Genomic DNA, 27,136 nt, shown 5'->3' on the forward strand with positions numbered 1-27,136 from the left:
TTAGTACCATTATAAATAGAAGAAGAAGAAAGTACTTTCTCAATATCTTTTGACAAAGAAGGCCAAAATACTGGCCCTCTCACCCTTCTTTTGATAGCATCAGTTCCTGGGTGGCCACGATGTAAGATTTTAATGTACTCTTATTGCAAGGATTTTGAAACAATCACTTTTGGACCTTTAATGATGATATCATTATCTGACAAAATCTCGTCTCTCTAAGGAAAATACTGCTGCACATCTACTGGTAAACAAGACTGCTTTGAAGGCCATCCTCGACTGATAAAGAGATTGAGCTTCTGGAGAATTGGATCTGAAGCTGTGTGAGTTTTGAGCTCATCCAGACGTGTAGAAGAAAATTTTCTCTCTTCCATTACTTCAAAATCAGGTTCCTCATTCTCATGCTGCTCAGTATTTTTTCTGGGTGATTGGGATAAAGTATCAGCAAAATAAAGAAGTTTGCCTTTTGTATAAACAAGACTGAAACTGTACTTTTACAATTTAAGCATCATGCGTTGCAATCTAGCAGGAGCTGTGTGCATTGGCCTTCTCAAAGTAGTAACCAAAGGCTGGTGGTCAGTTTCGATTTGAATAGGTTGGCCATAAATATAATCATGGAAATTCAAACATGCAAACACAATTGCCAAGAGCTCTTTATCTGAGCATACCACATCTCAGTTTAGGTTAGAATTCTCAATGCATAGGCTACTGGTCTACCCTCTTGAAGAATGACTGCACCAAGACCAAATTTAGAAGCATCACAGGAAAGAGTTACTGGTTTGTGAACATCATAGTATGTTAAAGTAGGTGGAGTGGAAATTTTCTGTTTCAGGACATCAAATGCTCTTTGGTGTTGTTCTGACCAGGACCAAGATATATCTTTACTCGTCAACTCTCTTAGCGGTACTGAAAGTTGACTGAAATCTGAAATGAATGTGGCTAGACAGCTGACCATTCCAAGAAAACGTTGTAAGGCTTGAACATTATCTGGAGCTAACATCTTAAGAATTGCAGTTTGCTTGGAAGGATCTGGTCATAAGCCTGAACTTGTAAACAAATGACCTACATAAATAACTTCTCATAGCTGTATTTACATTTCTGAGGATTCAGCTTAAGATTCACTTCATAAGCTCTTTCTTGAGGTTTCTATCATGTTCGACTTCACCATTGCCGCCTAGAAGAATATTATCTACTATAATATCACATGGATAGCCAAATAAAAAAAATGTTCCATTGCACACTGCAAGACTTCACTGGCACAATTTATTCTAAATGGCATTCTCAAAAATCTGTACCTTTCAAGTGGCATACTAAATGTGGTTAGCAATTAAGATTTTTGGTCAAGCAAAATTTGCCAAAATGAACTTTTTGCATCTAAGACAGAAAATGCAGTGGCATTTGAGATAAGGGCAGCAACCTCCTCAGCTGTGCGCACTGGATGATGAGGTCATTTTAGTGCTTTGGTCAAATCTCTTGGATCAATACTGTATAAATTCTAATATCATCTGAGCTTTTCTTATGAGCTGCCATCATGGAGGATACCCATGCAGTTGGTTCTTCAACTGGACAAATTACTTCTTGCTGCACCATTCTGTCTGGCTTAGCCTTGACTCTGTTCTGCATGCCTACTGGAACTTTCTGTGCTGGTCTGATGACTGGCCTTACCTCAGGGTCTAACTTCATGGAGTACACAACTAGCAGCTTGCCTAGTTTTTCTTCAAAAAGATCAGCATAGTCAGAAAAAAATAGTCTGGGTGAAATTTGAGCTATTCTCATTCAAGCTTACATAGTGGACTTCTTTATTAAATGAAAACAGCCCCATCTTCAAACTGTCTCTGAGGCCTAATAATGACTGCACATGTCTCTTGACTATGTAAAACTGCAAGTCATAGCTGTTCACAGCAGAGTAACATGACAGCACTACTGTGCCTTTGGTTTGAATTTCTTCACCACCCTATGCAACAAGCTTTACACACTTTGCCAGATTAAGTTTCTCACCAGCTTTTACTCTAGCAAACGTTTCTGCTGACATAACATTGCACTTTGAACCAGTATCTCCTTTGAGCTCCATGGGCCTCCCATTAATCTGAACAGTACAAAAGATCTCATTCTTTGCACATATATCTACTGCACTGGCTGTCTCACCAAGCACAGACACACCATCAACATAAAAAAGTAGGGTTGCAGCTTTCTAACTGATCAGCTTGCCTCTTTGAATGCTCTTTTTTAATAAAAGAATGTGCCCCTTTAGATTTGCAAAACCTTTTCAAATGATTCCACTTTTTACAAGAATCGCACTGCTGACCAAAAACTAAGGAATTTTCTCATTTGGGCTAGTGGTTAACACCACAATTACGATAGTTGACTATGAGGCTAGCTACTGGTTTTGCTGAGTCGCGCCTGTGCTTTGCTGAGTGTACCCTGGGCCTTGTTGAAGCTGCTCTGGGTTTCATAGGCACCACATCCTTAGGCCTTTATTTTTTAATCTCATGCTGCATATTATCTACATTAGTAGCAGAATAAGCCATGTGTGTGCTTTTCTCACTTGTAAGCATATTTGTGTGCTTTTCTGTAAACTCATATATCTGACAAATCTCAATTACCCTATTTAACATTAAATCACTGTCCCAAAGCAAAATCTTTTTTCACTGCATCATTATCAATACCACAGACAAGCCTATCTTTTATCAGCTCATCTCTCAGATCACCAAATCTGCACGTTTTAGCCTTATTTCTCGAGTCGGTTATATATGCTGCAAAAGTTTCACCAGACTTTTGATCTCCTGTGTAAAATAAGTGCCTTTCCATTGCAATATTTGTTTGGGGGTTACACATTTCTCTAAATTTACGTTTAAGCACTGAGGGTTCCCATGTTTCAGCCAGTACCACAATATGGTGGTCTTCCCCTTCCCCTGCAAAAACAGCAGGTGCATACACAAATGAATGCTCTCTTTCAATGGCTTCTGATCCAGCTAAATTAAGTAGAATAAATGCCTTTGTATGTGCGTTTTTTTCAGAAAAAGCAGCCTGAATGAAACTATCATACCCTTGCTCAAACACTCTCCAAATGTCTGTGATACTGATTTCAAACACACTTTGACTTAGTCTGTGAAAGTCTTCTGCTATGCCAGCAAATTATGTTTAATCACAATGCAAATATGGCCCTTGTAATTAAGTACGAACATGCACACACACCAGGTACTTGTAATAATATTCAAATGCACAACAAACTCTCTGAAAGACTGTACTTTGCAAAATATTCTTTGAAATGGCAGTACTTTATGAAATAACTGTACTGTGATACTACTAACACTTGCCAACACTTTGCACACTTCAGATGTTGAATAGGTTTAGCTAATGCAAAAATAGTACAGAGCAAAAATATGGTTGTTTTTTCCCTTTTTTATACATTTTATGCGATTTGGATACTGTTTCAAACATTTTTGTAATTATTTTGAATATTTTTATCAATATGTAGCAGTTTTGAACATTTAAGTCAATCACAAAGTTTAATTAGAAATTCATCTTGAGTGTTTTAAGTGCTTCATTTTACATTTGTTGAGTAAAAAACATTTAAGTCGGTTTTAGTACACAGAATTAATTTCTGACCTGTTTGTGAGTCGTTTGAGCAGTAGGGATGATCCACTCTTGTATAGTCCTCCAACTTTAACTGTGTGCCTCATGGTTTTGACTCTGGGCCCCATTCTAACACCATGTTGCTTTTCTTGTGTATCTGAATAAGACGACAGGCTTGAGTATTCGTTTATGTAGTTTATTACACACAAACACATCAGGATGAATAGCAGGAACATTAAACTTAAACAGACTGCTACACTCATACATGCTTTCACTCTGGCTACTCCTTCAAAATGGTATTCTTGCTTGTACGTGCTCAGTACTTATAAGCACACGCCTGCTGACTGGAATGCTTCTTAAAGGTATAGCACACACTTTGATCTACAAGAGTGATTACATTTTGAAGTACAAAGGACACATATCCACATTATTGGCATTTATAAATCTCCACTTTTCCAAGACCTACTGCAGAATAATAAACAGTCTGTCTATGAATGCTTTTAATAGCATTCTATCTAAATCTTCTTTCAAACATCACACCAATGTTAAACCTTCTGCCACTATATAACCCATTGACCTCATGGGTCTATATTAGAACACCAAACGTTCAACATTTTGAGTGTTCTAATATCGACCCATTTTCAGCGAATGCTGAAACTACAGAAGAAAGAGAAAACCAAATTTTTTCCTAGGGAAAGAATTCGGTAGTCCGTTTCTGTTGCTTTGGTATTTTCAGCGCTGTGATGTAAAGTTACAGATCAGGTTCAGGTAAGTGTGTGATTGTGTGGACATGAGGGTTAGGGTGGGTTAAGTGAGTTAGGGTTAGGGAGCTGGTCAGGTAAGTGTGCGATTGTGTGGACGTGAGGGTTAGAGCGGGGAAGGTGAGTTAGGGTTAGGGCGTTGATGAGGTGACTGTGCAATAGTGATGGCCCTTAGGGTTAGGGTTTGGGTTAAGGTAAGTGGATAGTTAGTGGTATATGCATAGTTTAGTGTAGGTTAGGTGTAAGAGTTTAGGTGTATGTGTGTGGATTGCTGTTTGTTTGGTGTGCTTGTGTTGTGTGTATGTGTTTTGGAACAGCAAATTTTTTTCCCTAGGAAAAAATTTGCTGTTCTGAAAGTTAGATGTTTTAAACTTTCGATTCATAGGGTTCGATATTAGAACTCTCGAAATTTTGAATGTTCATTGTTCTAATATAGACCCGACCTCATCAATATTTTAGCCATTTTTCTCAAGTATATGTTAAAAATGCCAGTGAACTAGCCACTGTGGCTTTATAGTCAATTGAAATTGCATCTAGCTGCCACCAATCACTGATATTTTAATGAAAATGATCTAACTTAGGGGACTTCCAAGATGGCCGCACACTGAGAAACAGCTTAATTGTAGCTCTCCCAGTTTAAAAATAGAAACTCTGAAAAAGACAGCCATTGAATTTGTATTTTGGGGTAAATTTCAGTTATTGTCTAGTAATTGTACTGTCTGGATGGCAGCAAAGAAGAAATTTAGAGAAGCTGAAAGAAAATCAATCACAGTGAGGAGAAAATATTAGCTGGGAAGAATCCTGCATCTGTTCAGCAAAAAGCAGTTCAAGCTCTAGCTTTGGTGCAAGGCATGACTTACAGTAATCTAGAGGAAAAAATAAGTAAAATGTGTTCAGAGCTGATTAAAATAGACACTGAACGATTATATCAACTCAAACAACAAAAGGCTGGAAAATGGAAGAAGCTTTAATCAGATATTTAGAAGAGCTGATAAAATTGGAAAAAAATAGATGTCAAAATGAAGAAAAGGCTAGCTGAGTATGAAACTCAAAAAATGAAATATGAAATTCAAAAAATGGTAAAAATAGAGGACAGAGCACATAGAGGAAACCTGAAATTTTCTGCTGTACCAGAGAAACTAGAAAGAGTAGACTCTATTAATTTTATCAAAGCTCAAATAAGCACCTGGACTGGAATTCCACAACAGGAGATGTTAACTGAAGGGGCACATCTTGTGTATGATCCAAATCTGGCAATGAGAAAGCAGCCAATACTTCTAATAGTAAAGATGCAATGCTACCATCAGAAAGAACTGATGCTGTCAAAACTGTGACACAAGGACAAAGTACTAAAAGCTGTTTGTGGAAAATGATTATTCACTGTACACCAGGTAGAAGAGGCATAAATGTATTATAGAAATCAGAGAATATTGAAAAGCAAGGGTGAGATTCAAGCTGCTGTATTCAGCTGTCCTCAGAATATTTCTTCCTGTAGGGTCAAAGTAATTTTTTGATGCAGAACATACTAAGGATACAAACATTTCTCCAACAAAAAGTGAGCTATCAGACAGAATGGGATTTTGCTTCTTATTGTTCTGATAGTAAAGCTCATAGAGAGACTATGTCAGTGAAACCTTTTCCAATGTGCCAAAATAAAATGCTTGAGAGACAGAAAAAAAGCACAGAAGTTGACTAGAAAAAAAACAGGAGTATGTTGAAAATGATCCAGGGACTGGATTTGTGAGATGGAGATCAACAGGAAGAGAACCATTAACTCAGAAATTAATGAATAAATGCAAGGTTACAAAGAATCAATCACATTTATGAAATATGGTGGAATATGAAAACCTTGAAATATTGGACTTGTTTGACTTCTTTAAACTTGTAAGGGATTCCAGCACATATGCTCACTTCTTGTCTTTAATATATGAAAGAACATTAAGGAGAGGGGGAAGAGGAAGGAAAGAAGTAACTGCCAGTAAAACATTTTTGTTCTTAACAGTATTTTTATAAAATATGACATATACTGCAAAGTATAAAGTGAGTTAAACAGGTGACCCTTTTTCCTTCTTCTTTCCTTTTTCTTATTCATTTTTATGAAATGTAGGTACTGTAATGTAAAAACAGAAAAAAGCCTGGACAATACAGCATGATATAAATATAATTGATATGCTTTTTCTTACCTTTGCATAGGGGAATGACTGGATTAAAGCCACTGGTTTGATCTAATAACACGTTTTAAGGGGAAGCAAGTAAATAAAATACCGATTGTAATGAAAAATTTTCCTCTAGCAAATAAATGTTCACAGTGCAACATGAGAAGCTTGTAGCTGAATGTAACTTTGTATCTGGCTCTCATATTTCTATGGAGACAAGATGATACAGGCAATAAAAACATAATACTGTTTTCTTCAATGACTAAAAGATAATGTTTTCTGAAAGCATTCAAGTTGTTTTCTACATCTGGGAGAGGAATAAGGATAAGACAAAAACAGACAGCACTTAATGTAAGTAGAAGCACAGGCTGTACCACTCATGTTAGCATGGATAACCCTTATCACAGGTCAGTTCAAGTTGTGAGTGTAGTTAATCTGGGACAATTAATTATTTGAAGATGTATATGGTTTAGTGTGTTTGCAGTAAGCTAATCGGTTATGTGGTTCTTTTGTGTGTGTTTTTTGAGGGTTTTCATTAAAACAAGAGGTTTTGTAAGATGTGACATGACTTCAAATGGAAATGACAGGAAATTACTGTATAAAGGACCAACCTGCCAAATATTAGTGTATGCAAGTAACACAAAAGCTGAAGCTAGACATTTAAAGAAAGCTGTTACTCATAATAGGTGGGAATAATAACTTCTTGTCATAATGAAACCACTCTGCATATTATCTTTAAATGTGAATTGTCTCACATGTAGATACTTAAAAGAAAGAGTAATGAACTATATTACAAAAAATGCAGAGTGCAAATAGCTATGCTAAAGGAGACACATTTGGAAAGAAATGAGTGTGTGAATTTGATAAAGAAAGGAAGAAAATATTTCAGGATGGTTATTTAGGTTCACAGGTTCATAGGTATGTACTAGGCTATTGGCCCAAGGGCCTAAGTAAGCCTAGCCAACAAGGTACCCTGGCTTATGTCACCCAAAAAAGTTAATTTTCTGTGCCCCTGTAGAGCAGAGCCACAGAAGTGATCCCCGTGGTATATTTCCTATTTCCTATACACTCATCAAGATTTTTCTTGAAGAGTGCTACTGAGGAACTTTGCTTGACATAGATGTGTGGCTTGTTCAAGAGTATAGGAAGTCTCTGAGGCAGGAATCTATCCCTCCAGCATGTCCTGTTTATTGCGGTGACAAAGTTTAAGTCTCTAGAGTGTGTAGCTCGGAGGGATTGGGATTTCTTTAGGTGTAGCATGCTCAACAGCTCTGGGTTTAACATAGCTTTATATGTTAGCAGAGATCTCCTTGGAGTAGATGATAGGCTACAGAGTAAAACTGGAATTTTTTGAGACGGTTAGTATAGGGCATCTGTTTGAGGCCAGTAGTCCTCTTTGTGAGGTACTTCTGTGGCCTTTCCAGCTGCTGCAGATATCTTGTGAGGTACATTCCAAAAGGGGCGTTGTACTCTATAATGGGTCTAATGAGTGCCGAGCAGAGGGGAACAATGACCTCTTTTTTTCCTGGATGAGAACCCTTTTGTGACGAGGTGTGCCACATAGAAGGTTTTCCTGACTACTGTGGTGATGTGATTATCAAAGAAGAGACTACTGTCCACCTGGATCCCAATGTCTCATCACACATTCGGAGTTAAGTAGACTTCCATTTATATGGTAGTTCATGGGTATAGAGCTTTTACCAAAGGGGATGACAATGCACTTTTTGGCAGTGAGCTTGAGGCCATGCCTCTGACACCAGGCATCTGTCTCAGTGAGGCCCTTCTGTAGGATGTCCACATCATTTGGGGACTCGACTATGGCTCCTAGTTTGCAGTCATCTGTGAACTTCATTAGCCAGAGGGCTTCTGTGTTAGCCTGTACTTAAGAAAAGTAGATACCAAACAGGAGAGGTCCCAGGACTGAACCCTGTGGTACTCCACTTGTCACTGGTTTGAAGTCAGATATGGAGTCTGCAACTTTTACAGTGTGGGTTCTGTCAGTGAGCCAGTTGGCAACCCATCTTGTGATGTAGGGATTTATACCTAGTTTAGTGAGTTTAGCTATAATTCCAGAATGGGGGATGGTGTCTAAAGCCTTGGCAAGGTCAAGATAGGCTGTGTGATTCACCTTACCCTCATCTATGGCTTTGGTGACTGCCTCAAAGAAGTTGATCAGGTTCAGAAGGCATGATCTGCCTTTCACAAACCCAAACTGGGTGGGGTCCAGAGTTTGGAGGTTACCAATGTCTTTGTTTATGAGTTCCATGATGATATGTTCCATGGCCTTGCAAACCAGGCTCATCAGGCTAATAAGGCGATAGTTCCCAGGATCAGTGGTGGCTCCCCCTTTGTGGAGTAGGATAACTGTTGCTGTGTGCCATTCAGTGGACACAAAGTCTGACATAAGACTATGATTGAACATGGTGCTTAGGTGGGGAGCCAGTTCAGTCTGAATTTCATGTAAAACGCAGCCTAGGATGTTGTCCGGTCCCATGGAGGCTGTGTATTTGTTTTTAGAGAGTGCATAGATGTAATTATAGGGACTCTGTATTCTTCCTGTATAAATAAGGGCCCTTTAGGGGGTGAGAGGGGGATAAAATTAGCACTGAACCTATCTGCCAGGATGTTGGCAATATCAGTTGGTTCTGTAATTTTCATGCCGTTGTGCTGTAACTCACAGCAGAACTGGGTGTTGCCATTGAGATTCTTGACATAGCTATAGAATGCTATGTGGTTGCCCTTAGAATCAGTGGTGATTTTGTTTTCGTAGCTAGCTTTGGAGGATCTTATAAGGGATTTCAACTTCTTACTGAGGCTGACCAGGGAGATCCTCCACTCATGGTATTTTACTTTCTTTTGCAACAGTTTCTTCCTTCTGTTGTAGAGTTTGTTTATGGCAGGGGACCACCAGATTGGCTTCCTTTTTTTGGAGGATAGCGTCTTGGTTCTGTTTAGGATAGCACGATCCATGCACTTGTGTAAGTGCTTATAGAGTGCATTTGTGTAGGATTCAGCAGTCATAACTGTATTGTCCATCTGCATGGGTGTCATGAAGTTCACCACTTCTGTCTTAAGAAGCATAAAGCTGGCTTTCGAGAATTTTTTTACCGTGGTTTCCTTAATGGTGGTGGGATGCATATATCTAGGGTGATTTGCTTATGGTCATATCTGACCAACAAGAAGCTGACTTCAGGTGTAGAACACTGGTCACTCATGTCAGTAATGACTAGGTCTAGGATATTGTTGCCCCTGCTGGGAGTGTGGATAAGTTGATCCAGGGCATTGGAATTTATGAATTCCAGAAAGCGTTGAGCGAAGGAGTTGGTACATGAGTAGTTTTCCCAGTTAATGGTGGGGTAGTTGAAATCACCCATTATTAGGGTGTTTGGTTGAACCCTAATATTTTCCAGTATATCAAAAAAAGAGGAGTGGGAATCCTGGGGCATGGTGCGGGAACTGTAGCAAGCTACAATTTGGGTTGCAGTTTTGCCCAGAGTTAGTTGCACTTGAATAACCTCTGATGCATTATCCTACGCAACTAGCCTGGAGGTGTGGATATCCTTAATGAATATGGACACACCTCTGCCTTTGGTGTTCTGGTCCAGGTTAGATGGCCAAAAAGTGTGATATGAGTTATAGCCTGGTAATGCAGGGGTGCTCTTGTACCACGTCTCAGTCACTGCACAGATATCGATGTTCTCCATTTTAAGGAGTGCCTCGTTAGTGGAATATCTGGGAAAAAGGAAAGGGGGCGAACATATATTAATGGCTAGAGGAGCTCCAACAGTGATAAAAGAGGGCATGTAAAATATAATAATGGTAGATTTGTAGTAGTAAGGGGCTACTGAAAAGAGATGAGGATTATGCTGCATTTGTATTCCACCTAAAACTACTACAATGGCTCTTAAGAAAATTCTGAGAGACATAATCAGGTTTCAACAGGGAATATTACTTATATGTGGAACTGGAATTTAATTTACTACTGTGATGATGTATTGGGGGCTAGAAAGGAAAATATAACAAAACAAGGTAGAGTTTTGAAGAAATGTATGACAATATTTGGTATGGAATACGCAGTAGAAGGAGCTCAGAAAGAATTTGAATATTATTCTCCAAAGTAAATACAAAACTGGGTTAGGCTCGACAGACATTATATTTCATAGGAACGTGCATTTAATTGATATTTGATATGCATCTAATAATCACTTCAGATCACATGTCTATAATTAAAATAAAAAAGCAGGATAATAAAACAGAAATGAGACATTGGCGCTTCTCAGCCTATCTGTTAAACAGAGAGAATTTTAAGGAATGGGTTGTGGAAATTATTTTGAAGTTACTAGGGGAGACATAAATCTCTTCAGAAAATATAGCTAGAAGTGGAATAAAATGAAAGTGGAGTTTATAATTAGTGCAGAAATGAAATAAAAAAAGATATAGTCAAGAAGTAAGAGAAATTATTTACTGGGATTGACAAAGGTTAAAGTATTGCAGAACAGGGGAATTTCACAGAAAAGAAGAGGTGTAAATGCAGAGCACTAAAGAGAAAATAAGGGACTACACTGATAATATACATGAGTTTAGAAATATTGCTGTTAAGCTACTTTTTATTTTTTAATAATGCCAGAGTACAAAAGCTTTTAGTAAAATGGCTCAGGGAACAGAAAGGAGAAATGGTTGTTGCCAAGCTTAGGGAGCCTGTAGCAAGGCAAATAACCAGAGATCTTGAAGAGTTATTAGAAATATTTTGGAATTTTTTACAGAAATTTATACAAAGCAGAGAAATGTGGAAATCAAGAAAAAGCACAAATGGAAATATTTATGGAAGATATAAATATGCCACTGTTAGAGGTATAAGAGGCTCAATTTATAACTGTAAGGATAAGAGAATATGAGATAAAAATGGTAATGTATAACCAATTTACAGGAAGGTCTCTGAGAATAAATGTTATTCCTGTGGAAGTTTGGAAGTTAGGAGGGAAGAAAATGATAAAGATGTGGAAGCTTTTAACAGTATTTTAAAAGGAGGAGAAGCACCAATATCCTGGCAGATAGCTGCAGTGGCTGTAATACCTAAAGATGGTAAAGACCCATCAGATCCAGCTTCATACTGCCCCATTTTGATTCCGAACCATGATTATAAAGTGTTTACATCTATAATAGCTAAACAAATGGCAACAGTTAGGCCAAATTTGATAGATATGGATCAATGTTGTTTTGTGAAGGGGAAGCAAACATCTGACAACATTAATAGAACAATGATGAGACACATGGAAGCAGAACGTAAGAAAATACCACTGTTGTTGGTGGGTCTTGATGCAGAGAAAGCATTTAACGGAGTAAGCTGGGATTTTATGAGTAGGGCAATGGAAACATTTGCATTCCTTGCTAAAATAATAAGGTTGATTAGGAGGAATATGAGGGATTGGAGGCAAAAATTAAAGTTGGGGGTTCTTCTTTGATAAGTTCTGTTTGAGCAGAGGAATGAGGCAGTGGTGTCCTCTTTTCCCTTTGTTATTTTTGTTATATTTAGAAACACAGACAATGAAAATAAGACTCAGAAATTCAAAGATATAACTGGCATGGTAATCAAGAAAAGTTGACTTTATTTGCAGATATTATTTTGTACCCAGTAAAACCAGAAAAGGACATTTCAATGTTGTGGAACATTCTGAGACAGTTTCAAGTCTTTTTAAGATAGCAAATTATAGGATAAAACAAAGGCAATAGCTGTAAACTATGTATCCACACATAATCTGTTTCATCAATACCCATATTTATGGGAACATGATAAAAATGAAGTACTTAGGAGTATGGCTTACAAAAGATTCTGTTATGGCAGCTAAGGATATGTCCAAAGGATAAGACCAGAAGGTGATGGAGGGATGGAGTGTGTCTTGAAGCATACATATTATTAATTAAACATCTACTGCTGTAATAAATATCTCTTTCACATGTACTATGCTTATCATAATGATGAGTGCTATAAGAATTCATAAGGAAGAGTGGCTTAGAAGGCCTGCAATACTAGGAGGACAGCTCTTATTTCCAGGACATTGATATGCATGTTGGCCTCTTCAGGGGGAGCATGTGTCTTGGACCGTCCTTCCCAAGAAGTGCCCATCTACACAATCTGAGAAGTATCTGTGGTCACTGTGGCCTTGGGTTGAGGGAGAAGAAAGGGACGGGCCTTCCTGGATTTGATTGGAATGAATCCACCATAGAAGGTCATTTTTGCAAGCTTGCATTATTTTGAGTTGACTGGATAAAGGTTGATGGATAAAAGACCACTGAGTTGCGAGTGTCCATTGAAGGATCTTCATATGGTACCTTGCCAATGGTACAAGAGTATTGCTGCTGACATGGAACCCAATGCTTGGAGTATCAGACGAGCTGAAAGAGAAGAGCTTTGAATGATCTTTATGACCTGGAGCTTCATTGCTTGAATCTGGTACAGAGGGAGAGAAGCTATTTGAGAGACCATACTGAAGAGAGCAACAATTAAATTCCAAAGTCTGAGTCTGCTTGAATTGAGATGTGCTGTAATTGACAGAAATCCCCAGATGAGACCACAACTGGAGTAAGAAGTCCTGAGCTTTTATTAGTTGATGCCTGGTCAGAGCAGTCAGGAGCCAGTTATCCAGATATGGAAATGCTCAAAATCCATGCAGTCTCAAGTGAGTTGCAACTACTGCCATACACTTGATAAACACCCTGGGGACTGTGGTGAGACCAAAGGGCAGTGCTCTGAATTGGTAATGACTGGCTCCCAGCCAGAAGCATAGATATCTCCTGGACTGTCTGTTCATTTTTATGTGATAGAAAGCATCCTGAAGATCTATCAAGCACATCTAGTAGTCATTTTTCAGAAAGGGCATAATGGACTGAACTGTGACCATCCAGAACTCTGTATACTGAACTGATCAATTTAATTTGCTGGGATCCAAGATTGGTCTCCAGTTCCCTGTCTTTTTTGGCACTAAAAAGTATCTTGAATAAGTTCCAGACTCTTTCTGGTCTAAGGGAACCTCTTGGATGACTATTTTTTGTAGAAGCTTGTTTATTATTAGTGCTGCTGCCTCCCTTTGACTGGGTAAAACATTGGGGATTTTGTATGATACTAGGGGTGAATAGGAAAACAGTATTATATAACCTCTGGATATTATCTTTCACATTGGAAAATACTAAAAAGTAGGCAGACACCAGCAATGGTAATCAAGGCTACTCTTAAGAGTAGAAGGATATTAATATAACTATAGATATAATATGTTAAAGGGAGGAAGAAACAAGAAGATATAAAGTTTATAGGAAAAAAAGTCTTAACTCACAAAACTGCAAAATCTCACTCGAGAGTTTTGTGACCTATATCAGAACACTATGGTGGCAAACAAGATCTGGGGTATGTAAGGTGAGTACAGCAATACGGGTAAAGGGGGGAGCTTGAGAGTTTCAGTGCTCTATGATCTGGAAGAAGAGGCAAAGGAATGGATCCAAACCCAACAGTTGAGGAATGAATGAAAATAACATCAGATTATCTGTTTAAAATCTTGCCAAATTTTACATCTCTCTCTCTTGCAGTTTTTTTTTAATTCTCAGCAGCAGGGCCAAAGAGATTTTCCTTATCTAAAGGGGCATCTAATAACCTAGACTTGACATCTTCAAGAAAAGATTGCAATCTTGACCAAGAATGCCTTCTTAAAACAGATCCAGTAGCAACAGCTCTAGAAGATCTGTTTTATCTAGAAAGGATCATAACTGCATTTAATGGAGGGTCTAACTACCTGGGTGGCAGAATTTAACAAAGACAAAGGCAGAATATTTTGTGTATTTAATTAATATTGCAACAGTGATCAACAGTGATCAATGAAGGACATCATCCCTGTAAATGCTTTTATTTTTAACAACCATGACTCAAACTGAAGCAGCTTACCCAGCACTGCTTCTCCTGCTGCAACCCTCAATGAGGCAGTGAAGTAATAGTGAGAAGATAATGGAAATGACAACAGACTTTGGTTATCTGAATGGATGAAAGTTTAGTTGTGTAAGTAAATTTACAATAGCAGTAAATGTTTGAATAAATCACTGTTCGAGCAGCCAAAGTTATATGGGACATATCCAAGCACTGGATGTCTGACCAGCTTTCAAAGCTTCAGGACACTTTCCATATACCTATACATCCACTGGTGATGGACGGTGAGTCAGTATAACAACAGATATATGGATGCTAAAAATCAGAGCTTTCTTTCTTCAAAACAGAGAAGGCTAGAGCCCTGGCAATGGAGAATGTGCTAGGAGAAGAGGGTAATATAGGGACCCCACCCTCACAAAAACAGCAAGAGAGAAGGAGGGAGTATCTTTGTACTACATCAGTGATCTATTCATACATCTATTGTTATGGTAAGTTTACTTAAACAACTGCACTATGTTTATCATTAGATCACTACTGCAGTAGCCTAATCTATATGGCATGAATACCAAAATTTAGATTGAAAGGGAGGAAGAAGAAGGATCAGAGTCCAGGAACCCCTGGTGTATAGTCCTAGCAAATTCTGCTCTATCTCTAGTGAAATAGTCAGTTTTGTAGGGCTTTGTAAAAGTATGCATAGAAGACCAAGTTGCTACTTCTAAAATTCAACCCTTTCCAAAAAGCAGCCTGATATAGTGGGTCCCTATTATTTTAGCGAACGCAATGAATTGCGAACGCTGTTTATTCGAACATCATTATGCAAAATGGCAAAATAGTGAAATCAAGGAACAGCCGTTTTCGGGATTTTGTCATTTCCTCCACTGTGGGGCGATCTTGTAGTTGGTATATTTAAGTATGAGGGTGTGGGGGCAAAGCCCCACACTATATTTTGTTTTGCTTTTTTTTTTTTTTTTTTTTTTAATGGATCAGTGTGTTCAACATTTTGGGTTTTCGGTGATTGTGGGTCGATTTTATAGCGTTCGCAATTCTGTGCATTCTCTTATATATTATAGTCCCGATATAGCCATAGCCTTGGAAGAATGGAATCTGAACTTGCCTGGAAGAAACTTACTATGAAAGAAACAGAAATATTGAATGTCGTGGGATAACAATTTTTGAAGTAATTTGTTTTGATACTGACTGTTCTTCTTTTATCTTAATAAGAAATAGAAAACTTTCTTTTCTGAAGTCTTTTGTCCTGTCAGTTTAGTATCTGAGTTGTCTATAGACATCGAAAGTGTATATGTGTGAATTTTTTTCTCTCCCTTAGTTTTTTGGTTCTGGAAAGACTATATAGAGTTGAGTAGACTTATTCAAAGTGAAATTTGAAACCATTAAGGAAGGATTTGTTCTGATACTCTATCTTTATGAAAGGTAAGGTATGGCTAAGTCACTGTAATTGCTTGCAACTCAGATACCCTTCAGGTTGAAGTCAGAGCAATGAGTATCACTTACTAAAATCACAACATTTTATGTAATAATTTTCAAGAATGAATAAAAAGAAAGTTTGAACTTAGTACTGCCAAAGATAAAGGACTGACTGACAAACTGGAAAAAGCACAGTGAATTGAATTTTCACTTCAGGTTGCAAAAAACAATTGCTTTAGGTGTGGGATGCACTTTTTAAAACCGAGCACCCTTGAATGACTGCAACTGGAAATTGCAACCAGATATGTCTAGGATGTCTGATTGCTGAAAATGATTGAATTAGTGGACTATTTGCCTTTGACTGTATACCAAATCATAGTATAAATTTCTGTAGCAATGATCTTTATGATGACTATCTGTTGATGTTATGTTTGCAGAGTTATCCCTCAGAATGATGCCGTATTTTTTTTGAAAATATTTATACAATCTATCCTTTTATAACAAACTGCTGCCAATTATCCAGAAATTGCAGAAGCTCCCACTACAGTATATGGCATCTTTAAAAGGTACAAACACATTTGGAAGTTAGCTGTATGTGATGCTGTGTAGTGCTTCTTTTTCTTCTCTTGTTTGGTTGGCTGTTGCTTTCTGGAAATGGTCATTTTTGTGTAGGTTAATTTCTGTGTGTATAAACATCTGTTTCACTGCAGTCAATGACTAGTCATTTTTCTTTAGTTTAGACAAATGAAGCCACCAGGAAACGTCTAAAAAGCATCCTAATGGTCAACAGACTGTCAAAGATTGTAGTTTTCCGGTCCTTAGTTAATCAAAGTGCTTCTTCAATGGTGAAGACACATTGTTATTGTCAAATTCATAATATTCTTTCATGAAATGTATTAGCTTCCCAAATACTACATTTTTCAGGGAGAACTTCAGTTAATCGTAAAAAGTGTACTATTCTTAAGATGATTCAGTTTGCCTCATATTAATGTCTTCCTCCTCTCGGGGAGACAGAAGGGATGAAGACAATTTCATTTTATTATATAAGGCTGTCACAGGCAATAATGATAATCTGGGAAGTCTGTGGAGGACCTGAGAGATACCTTCACCATAAGACTGTTGACATTCTAGTGTAAACTGAAGTACAGCCTCAGCCCTCCACAAAACATTAGTAATACAAAAATGGCACACTAAAAGACTCTGGCATATGCACTGTCTGGTGTCCTGATGAAGGTCTTCCTGGTATGTACCGCTAAAAGCTCAGCAGGTGCAAAAATAGCAGCTAGACTCCCATTCAGGGCTTCACCTTCTCATTTGGACATGATTTCTGAATCATCACAGCAGCAATAATCCTAAAAGTCACTGTTTTTTTTGTATTAGCTCTTCAAAGATCTGCATCAGAGGTAGAGGTTTAGACTTTTCTCCTTTTGATGTAATGTTGATGCCAGTTAGTTATCCACCTTTTCAAGAGGTTGCTCTTTCCCTGTAGTGATATCCTTTAAAATTATGTCCCTATTAGAGGCAGAAGGGGATGGAATATTCTTAACTTTCTGTTTTTCTACTTTCCTCCCTTTTTGCTGCAAATACTTTCATTTTTTTACCATGAATAAAATACTAGTTCCTAACTTCTTTTTACCTTTACTTGACTTATTTTTGTTCAGACTTGGTTTACTTCTTTACAAACTGTAAATCTTTTTATAACAAAAATGAAGTGAAATAACTGAAATTTATATATTTTTGGGGTTATTAAATCAGTTATAGTGTATATAATCTGTGTCATGTGATGAACCAAAACAAAAACTTATTCACAATGACAATAATTGCAAGCCTTAGAATTTTTTGCTTGATCTGTCATTATACATATAATGCATAAACTCATAATAACGGACTTTAGAACAGTATATAATAAACGAGCTGTGAAACATAAATGTAGTTTTTAGTATTCATGTTTGTTGTGTCTCTGCAAAGGGTACTGCTGCTGTAAATGATGTTTTCAATTAAATGTTTTATTCACAAGTAGCAATGTCACAGTGCTCACTGAGGGACAGCACACTTACCTAACATTAACAATCTGCTATTTTGTTGTAAGCACATACATTATACCTGAAATGATGAAATACACTTATCTTTCCTGGCACACTAGTCAAATCTACTCAACAAATAATAGTGTTGTAAACTGGTAACCAAAACCTATCCCTTCTCCTGCCCAATAATGCAATATCTGCAAACCAAAAGAAATCAAAAAGGTGACTTCTTGCTTGGTCTTTATCATGTACACTAAATAAACTGCTTTCATGGCTTTGATGTGTGTGTGTGTGTGTGTGTGTGTGTGTGTGTGTGTGTGTGTGTGTGTGTGTGTGTGTGTGTGTGTATTTAGAAATATGTGTCATAGCGAAAAAAGGACCCGCTTACTAATGTCAGTATTATGTTACTCCTTAATGCTAGTTATAGCTATTTCCAGTTTGAAACTAAACATCACTTAATGTTCAAACTTTTATAGTATTCATGCATTGCACTAGTTGTAAATGCACTGCAGTTTTAAAAATACACATCTTCAAACTGCATATGCAGGTTTCGGTATAAGATTTGTTGCTATTTAAGACAAAAATATTGAACCTTTGGCAGATGGACTACTTTACTTCAAAATACGAAGCTAAATATATAATCTTCTTTAAAAAGTGCCTACTTTAAAATATTTAAAAATGTAACTATCTTGTCAGGCTTGTTTGAAAAGAAGGATAGTACCCTGAATTTGAATCAAATGACACATGTTTGACTAGTGACCTAGGGGTTAGAAGAGATCATGGCAGTGGAGAGGTGGGAAAGCAGCAGTTGTCAAACCTATCACAGGGTGATAAGCCACAGATGGTCCAAAGAAAGGAGTAAGATGTCTATGCTTTCAACTGGGGGATTAGCATGTATAGAAGCATCCAAGGTAGTCAGCTCCGTAGGGGCCCTCAGTCCACCGTGTGCTTTGTCATCTCATAATACAGTGTTCAGTGTTCTGTCAAACTCAGCAAGTACCCCACTTCCATAAACAAACACCACCATGCCATAAACAGTACTCTTCTAGCACTGCACTAATTGCACACAGTTCTGTAATTTGCTAACTGTCTCATTTTAGAAAAGAGTACAAACCTATTACTTTATAACACTACCAATACATTCTGAGGGAAAAGCATGGAGCACATCTAGCAGAAAAATGTATCTTTCATATCCAAGGGCATAGACTGATTTTCCATGTTAACAATAATGCAACATATTTAACTTTTTATCTCCAGTATGTATTTCAAGCACTGTTGTCAGTTTACTATACTTTTTTAACTGCACATTGGAAATTTAGAATATACAGACAACCAGCAAGACAGAATGAATGTATGTCTGCAAGTAGCCTGTGAAAAGTTGCAGTAATGGAAAATCTTAAGCAGATTTACTATCCAGAGAAAGACATGATCAAGAGCTTGAGAAAGTGTATTACTTAACCATTCTGTTCCCTAATGAGCTAGCAGCAGTTTTCTACTGACATTTGAAACACCACTAATCATGCTGCTTCAGACAGAGTAAAACTGATGAGAGGAATGCACCTACTTGCCAAGTTCAAACTGACTGCAGTACCAAAACTATCAGAATGGCTGTCTGTATATACAAACACTTCATACACACACACACACATTATATATATATATATATATATATATATATATATATATATATATAAATAAACACATGTATATATACACACACACACACACACACACACACACACACACACACACACACACACACACACACACACACACACACACACACACACACACACACATGCACACACGCCTTCAGGGAGGAGGTTCAAGTGGCATGCATTTCAGCAAAAAGACTGCTTTTGTGTTTCTTATAACTTTGGCAGTGTTACTGTTTTGAGTAGCAGCCTCCAAAGGTTTTAGACATTTTGGGGTCAAATAATTGCATTTCAATTAAATGAGACATGATTATTCATATTAAACCCACATTTTTCTTACTCCTCGGACTGTCATCTATTTAATGGATTTTTATTTCTACCACTAAATCTACAAAATGCAAGATCTAGCTATGCATGTAGAGTATTCTTAGCAAGTTAATGCCAACACAAAAGACTGCACATACAAGAAAATTAGTAGTTTCACTGATTATTCCAAAATGTACTGGTTTCTACCAAACTATATGAAAAGTTTACTCTCTTGTTATGTCAAATTATGTTTGCAAATATTAAAAGTTTGTTGTTAGTAATTATGTATTCCTGTGTTTTTTGGCTTTGTAATATTAGACATAAAAGTTCCCCAATGATGCGCAAATCTAATTCTAGCTCCTCTTACTCTGCACACTAAGTAGGAAAGCATAAAGAACACTGATTTTTGGAAGATTACATTTAGTCCTATTCATACTGTTTTGAATTAAACATCATCTTTTGTGTCACTCTGAGGAGATCATAAACACAATCAAATGCTCTTCTTCTTCTTATATTGTTTGGTACTCTTGGCCTTTGACTTAATGTAATTTATCTTTACTTGCTACTGCTGCACAGATTTTCTATCAGCTGCCTTCATACATGCACAGACTGTGCTTGTTATCCTAAAGGTGCACTATTTATGTGTAGCGGTCAGCCAGTCTGTATTGAGATAGTAAATACTAGTGTGTGTGCTCATGTTATTCTATCATATTTTCACATCAAACTACTGCAGCTTGATTTTATTTGCTTTTCTTTATAGACTTTTCAGAAGTTATTAGTATTTTAACTCAGTTCCATGTCAGGTTAATCACACTTTGTTTATATAATCGATCAATGAAAAAGTATATTTTAATGATATTATGACTGACCTATTGAGCTTTCATTAAAATATGTTACCACCAATCCATTTGGACATGAAACATTCAGATTCTGGAACATGGGAAGTTCTGATGTACATTCTTGGGGAATGACTGATGCCACTTGCTCTGCTTCAACCTGTAACAGAGCACAATAAAAGAATACATTCCTTAAATACACACTTAAGGTAAAAAGGGATGAATATTTAGCATTATTTCTCCTAAATTATACATACGTGCAACAAAAAGCATGCTTACTTCACATAATACTGCAATGCACTAACCTTATAACATATGGCAAAACACCATTTTTTGGTCATATAGTTTCTATTTCATTCTCTATCTTATGAAACAATCATGTCAAAGAAAATACTTCCTTAGCCTCAAGACAAGTGCCACTAAAATAAAGACAATGTTCAAGGTTAAAGACACTGTTTGACAATGCCAGGAGGTTTATTCTGATGCTATATTTCAATATTTTTGCACAAAGAATACTGTCATGTCTGCTCTACTGGAAGGCAAGATTTACTCACCAAATGAAAAATGTCTGCACATTTCAAAAAGTCAGAAACATATAAAGGATATTTGTCACTGGCATGGCATTAAAACAGGCATTGCCACACCATATAAATAAAACCAATGAAAGTGCCTGTTTTACTGGAATGTGTGCCATTACTGAAAGCATCTAACTTTTCTTGAGTGTACTTAGAAAAAATAATGTCTTCCTAGTGATATCAAATTGCTTTCTGTCTCTCTCATTCTTTGAGGAAAGATTCATGGCAACCATACTGCTGATTGGCATTCATTCCTTAACTTTTCATCTCCTGGACAAGGAACATGTGCAAATTGCAGATATGCCAAGAAACCTACAGACATACTGCAATTTATCTCCTCAGACTTGTCATACTAGCCACCTTCTTTGCCACAGTGAAATCCTTGGTTATAGTCAGGATTCCCCTTCAGTTCTTCTGTCTTCCACTAGAAAAGAATATCTGGCCTTTTGGGATGAAGGCTAATAAATTAACTTGAATTGTCATTGTCACAGACAGAAGCTCTTCCTTTATGTCAGTGGACAACCAGAAAAATATTATTTGTATTACACTTTGACTACATTATCATCACACAGCCTACTCTATGACTAGCATAATGCTCATACAGCACATATTAAATAATGCCTTTGTTTGCTGCCTCCTCATATAGAATATACATTAGGTACATTAGCTTTTACACTAGAGATTTTGTCTGTATCTACCCACCAACCGCACACAAATAATTTCCTTAAGCATGATGCAAATATACAGATCCAGTATGCATGCTTCACTAGATATTTTACAAGCAGTTTAATTTAGTTGTTGTGTCTTTCGGCTTATCCCGGTTAGGGGTCGCCACAGCGGAACTCCGGTCTGCTAATGTTTGGTAGTGGATTTTTACGTGCCGAGTTACCAGCCCTGATGCACAACCTTCAACGAAGGTACGCCCATTCACGCATGCCGCCACACAGAAGACGCTCTAGCTGAGAATCGAATGGGACAACGTCTTGCTGTAAGGCGACAACACTACCGCAGCACCACTACCGCGAAGCAGTTTAATTTAGTAATGAGTTAATTATGTTTAACATATCTAAGTTGTATGCTAATAATCTACTACTGTTTGTAAGCATACTTAAATGAGAACAGATTCTTCAGGAACAGCCAATAATAGGGACATACGTTAATGTCTAAGAATATATATGTTTGTATTATAGGTGTATGTTTACTTACCTCTTTCTTTCTTTCTCTCTCTCTCTCTCTCTCTATATATATATATATATATATAGATATAGATATATATATATATATAGATATACTCACAATCATTGCAACTCCCAAACATTGATGTTGCTAAAGTCGAGACATAAACATCACAAAAAAATATCAAAATGTCTTTGTGCATGCTCAGGTGATGAACAAGAAGCACATAAATCTTAAAATGTGTTTTTTGCAGGGGAAAGCCCCCCCCCCCCCCACACACCTCCTGCTAATTATTTTTTCTGACTCCAAGCTTGGACAATCCCAAGGGAAGATTATATTCCCAAACCCGTGGGATTGTGCACTCTGGTACAACTGTTGACCATCTGTTTTGCTGATCAGAAAACAGAGGTCAACTTAAACTAAAGGTTACTAACAAAAGTGAACTCATATATAGATTAATAGGCAAACAGACAGATAGATAATATTACCCACATACAGATATACACACAATCCACAATACCCGAATGCACTTTAACAAAAGCGCTTTCACCGAAAAAGCTCTTTCATTAAATTCCATTAAAAAAAAAAAAAAAAAACACTAAATCTTCTTTTATGCAGGGGGGCAAGCCCCAGTGCACCACCCCACACCCCCCTACTTTTATATTCTCACTCCGAGGTCGCACAACAGTGGGGAAAAGGGAATTCTCGCTTAACCGCACCGTAGTGCGACCGGCACAAACAACCAGCATACATAACTGAAAGTGCTGCTTCAGTGAACAGCACTTTCAGTTATGTATGTTCGATGATTTCTGCTTCGGCAGAAAGTGCTGTCGGGGATATATAAACTATTGCCAGGAATAGAAGTATTTGTTAGAGTAAAAACAACATCCACAGAAACAGGCCTTACATTGCAAGTAAATAATGATAACTATCAAATAAAGTGGGGGTGGGGGAAGTCACAATGTTATAAAAACTGGTAGAGACACTACAAATTCAGATAGCAACATTAACTTGAAGGGCATTGATGAAACTATCTATGGCCCTGAAAAGCAGGCCACAGTTGATACTGATGCATCTACCAGTATCACCTGCAGGCTGCTTACCAGTGAGTTTGGACTGGTGCCAAAATGGGGGCCAATGAGGAAGTGGTAGAAAAGGAGGGCAATGCTGTAGAGTTCCTGTCTTCCATGAAGTTGGAGGGAGTGGAGTGAGACCCATCTCTATTTGCGTCTGTAAAACAGCCTTCATCATCTTCCCATATTCAATATCTATGGTCAAGGAATGACTACAAAACAAGAAGAAATTGACATATGAAAACTGATGGATGATGAAGGATTAAGGCTGCTTAACAACACTTCCTAAAGGGAGGAAATGTTATCCTGCCAGGAAAGCCTTTGAGGTAACTTTCAAAAAAGTAACAACTTTTGACACAAATGACTTACTGAAGTGTCATTACCTTACCTTCTCCTCTTAAGTGGGATAAGGGAAGAGTTCAGAAGAAAGAGCCTTATTTGTCACTCTTTTTTAGGCATTTTGTATTTATCTTTGGATTTCACTCTGGAACACTCAAATATAGAATTTATGGACTTTTGTGTTGAAGAAGGCTCACAGTGCTTTGAGTCCTTTCTAGTTAATAAGCTTTTCAGAACTAACTTTTCATTCCTGTCAGTCAGGAACACTGAATATTAAAAGCTTTATATATTTCAAAATCTATTTTCAAGTACTGTGGACCAAGACACACACATGCAAACACACATATGCACTATGTACGCATGTGTACAGACACCTCTGATTTTGACTCCATAGGACCAAAAAAAAAACACAAGCATTAGAAACTAACAGTCAAATAAGTCTCTTCAGAAACAAAAAGGACTGGGGAAGGATGGGAGGAAATTTGAGGAAGAATGAAAATGAACAACACAGATGCCTAATTATGGTGAGCACCTAACTTTTAAATCAGATGTTGTCCTTTTCATTCTTCCTGAATGTATGGGACAGAGTTCCCAGGTGTGTTGATCTTGGGTGGCCCATATGGAAGGATATACTGAAGTACTGCCAAACCAAAGGCGGATCTGTTTCTGGAAATGATATCCAATTTGCAATGGGAGACAAAAGTATGAGTATTGGACCATTTAGCTGCAACACAAATAACATCAATTAATGTTCTTGACCAAAAGGCAGATGAAGTAGCCATGGATCTGGTTGAATGAGCTCAGAGAAGTTTAGATAATGTCATACCTTTCCTAGAGTAAATCCATGAAATACAATCCATCATCCATTTAGTTAGGGTAAATTTAGCAACTGAATGACCTAGGTGATTTGGAGAGAAAGACACAAAAAGTTGGTCCAATTTTCTAAATTGTTTTGTCCTGTGAAGATAAAAATGTAGATGAATGTGCACATCAAGGAGTTGTGGCATTTACTCTCTACTGGAAATTTTTGGACAGAATACTGGTACCTTGGGTAAAAAAGAAGGGTTAGTCCATAAGAAAGCCTTATCGTTATGATAAATAATGTAAGGCGTTTTAGACAAAAGAGCCTGGAGTTCAGATATTCTTTTTATTGAAGTTATAACTACCAAAACAGTCTTCCATGATAGAAATTGTAAATCAGATTTGTCTGATGATTCAAAAGATTTCTGTGTTAAACCCTCAAGTACAGCTGTTAGATCCCATGGTGATGATGGGTCCTTAATTGGAGGTCTTAGAAGAAAAATGTCTTTCATAAAGGCTTTACACAAACTAAAGGAAGCCAAGTAAAAACATTTGTTCCCTATGTGAAAATAAGAATTTGCTGCTAACTGAAGCTTAACTGTAGAGAAACTTGCTCCTTCTTTAAAAAGGGTTGCCCAAAAACATGAAGAATAGCAGAAAAATGGAACAGAAAAGGGTCAGTTCCCTTATCTGATGCTCAAATCAAGAAAATTTTCCATTTTCTTTTGTAAACTTTTTTGGTAGAATCTTTTTGAGAAGCCAGAAAAATGTCATGTACAGGTGAAGAAAGCCTGGGCTGTCTAACTATTACTGGTAGTAAAGAAACCATGTGGTTGGCTTGAGGGCCTGAATGTTGGGGTGTTGAATCCCTGATGGGTGAGATAGGAAATCCTGAGTAGGCTCCAATATCCATGGAAGATAATGAAGATGAGACTGAAGAAAGGAGAACCATACTTGCCAAGGCCATAAGGAGGCAATGACGATTACAGAGCTCTTCAGCTAACTTGTTTTCTGTAGAAATTTGGGAATAAGGGTAATGGAGGATAAGCATAAAGGTGTCATGAGGGTCAAGTGTGCTTCAGAGTGTCTCTTGGTGATTCCCCTGAGGGGGGATAAGAGAGAAATACTTGCTGCACTTGTTGAGGGCAGTGGCAAAAAGATCACAGCAACGTTGGCTCCAATGCTGTAAGATCATCTCTGCTACTGATTGATTGAGGGACCGCATGTGAGGCATCAGAATGAATCTGCTTAGTTTGTCCACAAGCACATTGGTCTTCCTGGAATGTGCACCGCTATTAAAAAGTGGCCTAATGAGATCGCCCATTCCCAAACCCTAATGTCCTCTCTGCAAAGGGGATACAATCAAGTTCCTCCATGTACCAGACTGCTGACATGTTGTCAGTCTGACTTGCTATAGTCCCCAAGGGGAAAAGTATTTTGAAATACCTGCAGTGCTAACAGTACTGCTCTAGGACATTGATATGCAACTTGGTCTCTAGTGTGGACCACGTGTATTGGACTGTTCTTCCCAAGAAATGCCTCCCCCACCACAGTTGAGAAGCATCCGTAGTCACTGTGGCTACTGGTTTCTGTAGGACAAAGGGTCTGTCCAGACAAAGATTGCCGGAATATATCCACCAGCGAATGTGTTGCTTGCAAACTGGGGTGAACTTGATTACTTGATAAGAGAGGGTTTGATACAGACTGGACCACTGTACAGCTAGAGTCCATTGTAGAACCCGCATGAAGAAGTGAGCTAGAGAAAGAAGAACTGTCTCTGTTGCCATTGACCCTAGTGCTTGAATTACCAACCTTGACAGTGGGGATGGGTGAGCAAAGATAACCTGAATCTGGTTTCTGATGGATGTAACATGGTGAAGAGGCAAAAATACCACCTGTGTTGTCATATCCAAAACTGAACCAATGAGCTCCAGGATCTGAACTGGTATAAGTTTAGACTTGGCAAGATTAATTGTAATTCCCAAAGTTTTGCAAATCTGGAGCAAATAGTCCCTGGCCTGCTGTAACAGATGCTTAGAAGGGGTGGTGAGGAACCAGTCATCTAGAAATGAAAACACCTGGAATCCCTTCAGTCACAAGTGAGTTGCCACTACTGCCATGCATTTGATAAACACCCTGGGGATTGTGGTGAGTCCGGAGGGCAGAGCTGTAAATTGGTAATCACTGGCTTCCTCCCAAAAGCGAAGATATCTTCTGGATCATCTGCCTATTTTGATGTGAGAGTGCTCATCCTGAAGATGTATACAGCACATCAAATCATCCTTGTGCATAAAACGCAGGATGTACTTAGCCTGTGACCATTCGGAAGTTTGCTTTCTTTACATACTGGTTCAAGTTGCTTAGAACCAAAATGGTTCTGAGGTCCCCTGTCTTCTTAGGCAATAAAAATAAGTGTGAATAAACTCCAAATCATATCTGGTCTGGTAGGACCTTCTGGATGACTCTTTTTTTCTAGCAGCTTTGAATTTCTTGTGCTGAGATCTTCCTCTGACAGGGTGGAACATCT

At 37.8% G+C, this 27,136-nt stretch overlaps 1 protein-coding gene across 1 annotated transcript in view; it reads right to left on the bottom strand.

The window, feature by feature from the left end:
• The window catches only part of SPAG17 (sperm associated antigen 17), a 3,638,922-nt gene that overhangs the window by 1,343,051 nt on the left and 2,268,735 nt on the right, over positions 1-27,136 (bottom strand). Inside the window, exon 26 of the mRNA XM_044071485.1 lies at positions 20,679-20,805. Within this exon, the coding sequence (XP_043927420.1) occupies positions 20,679-20,805 (127 nt within the window). The remainder of the gene's footprint in view (positions 1-20,678; positions 20,806-27,136) is intronic.

This window comes from Protopterus annectens, chromosome 5.part0 (assembly GCF_019279795.1).
Source record: "Protopterus annectens isolate FY-2018-M chromosome 5.part0, PAN1.0, whole genome shotgun sequence".
Taxonomy (NCBI): Eukaryota; Metazoa; Chordata; order Ceratodontiformes; family Protopteridae; genus Protopterus; species Protopterus annectens.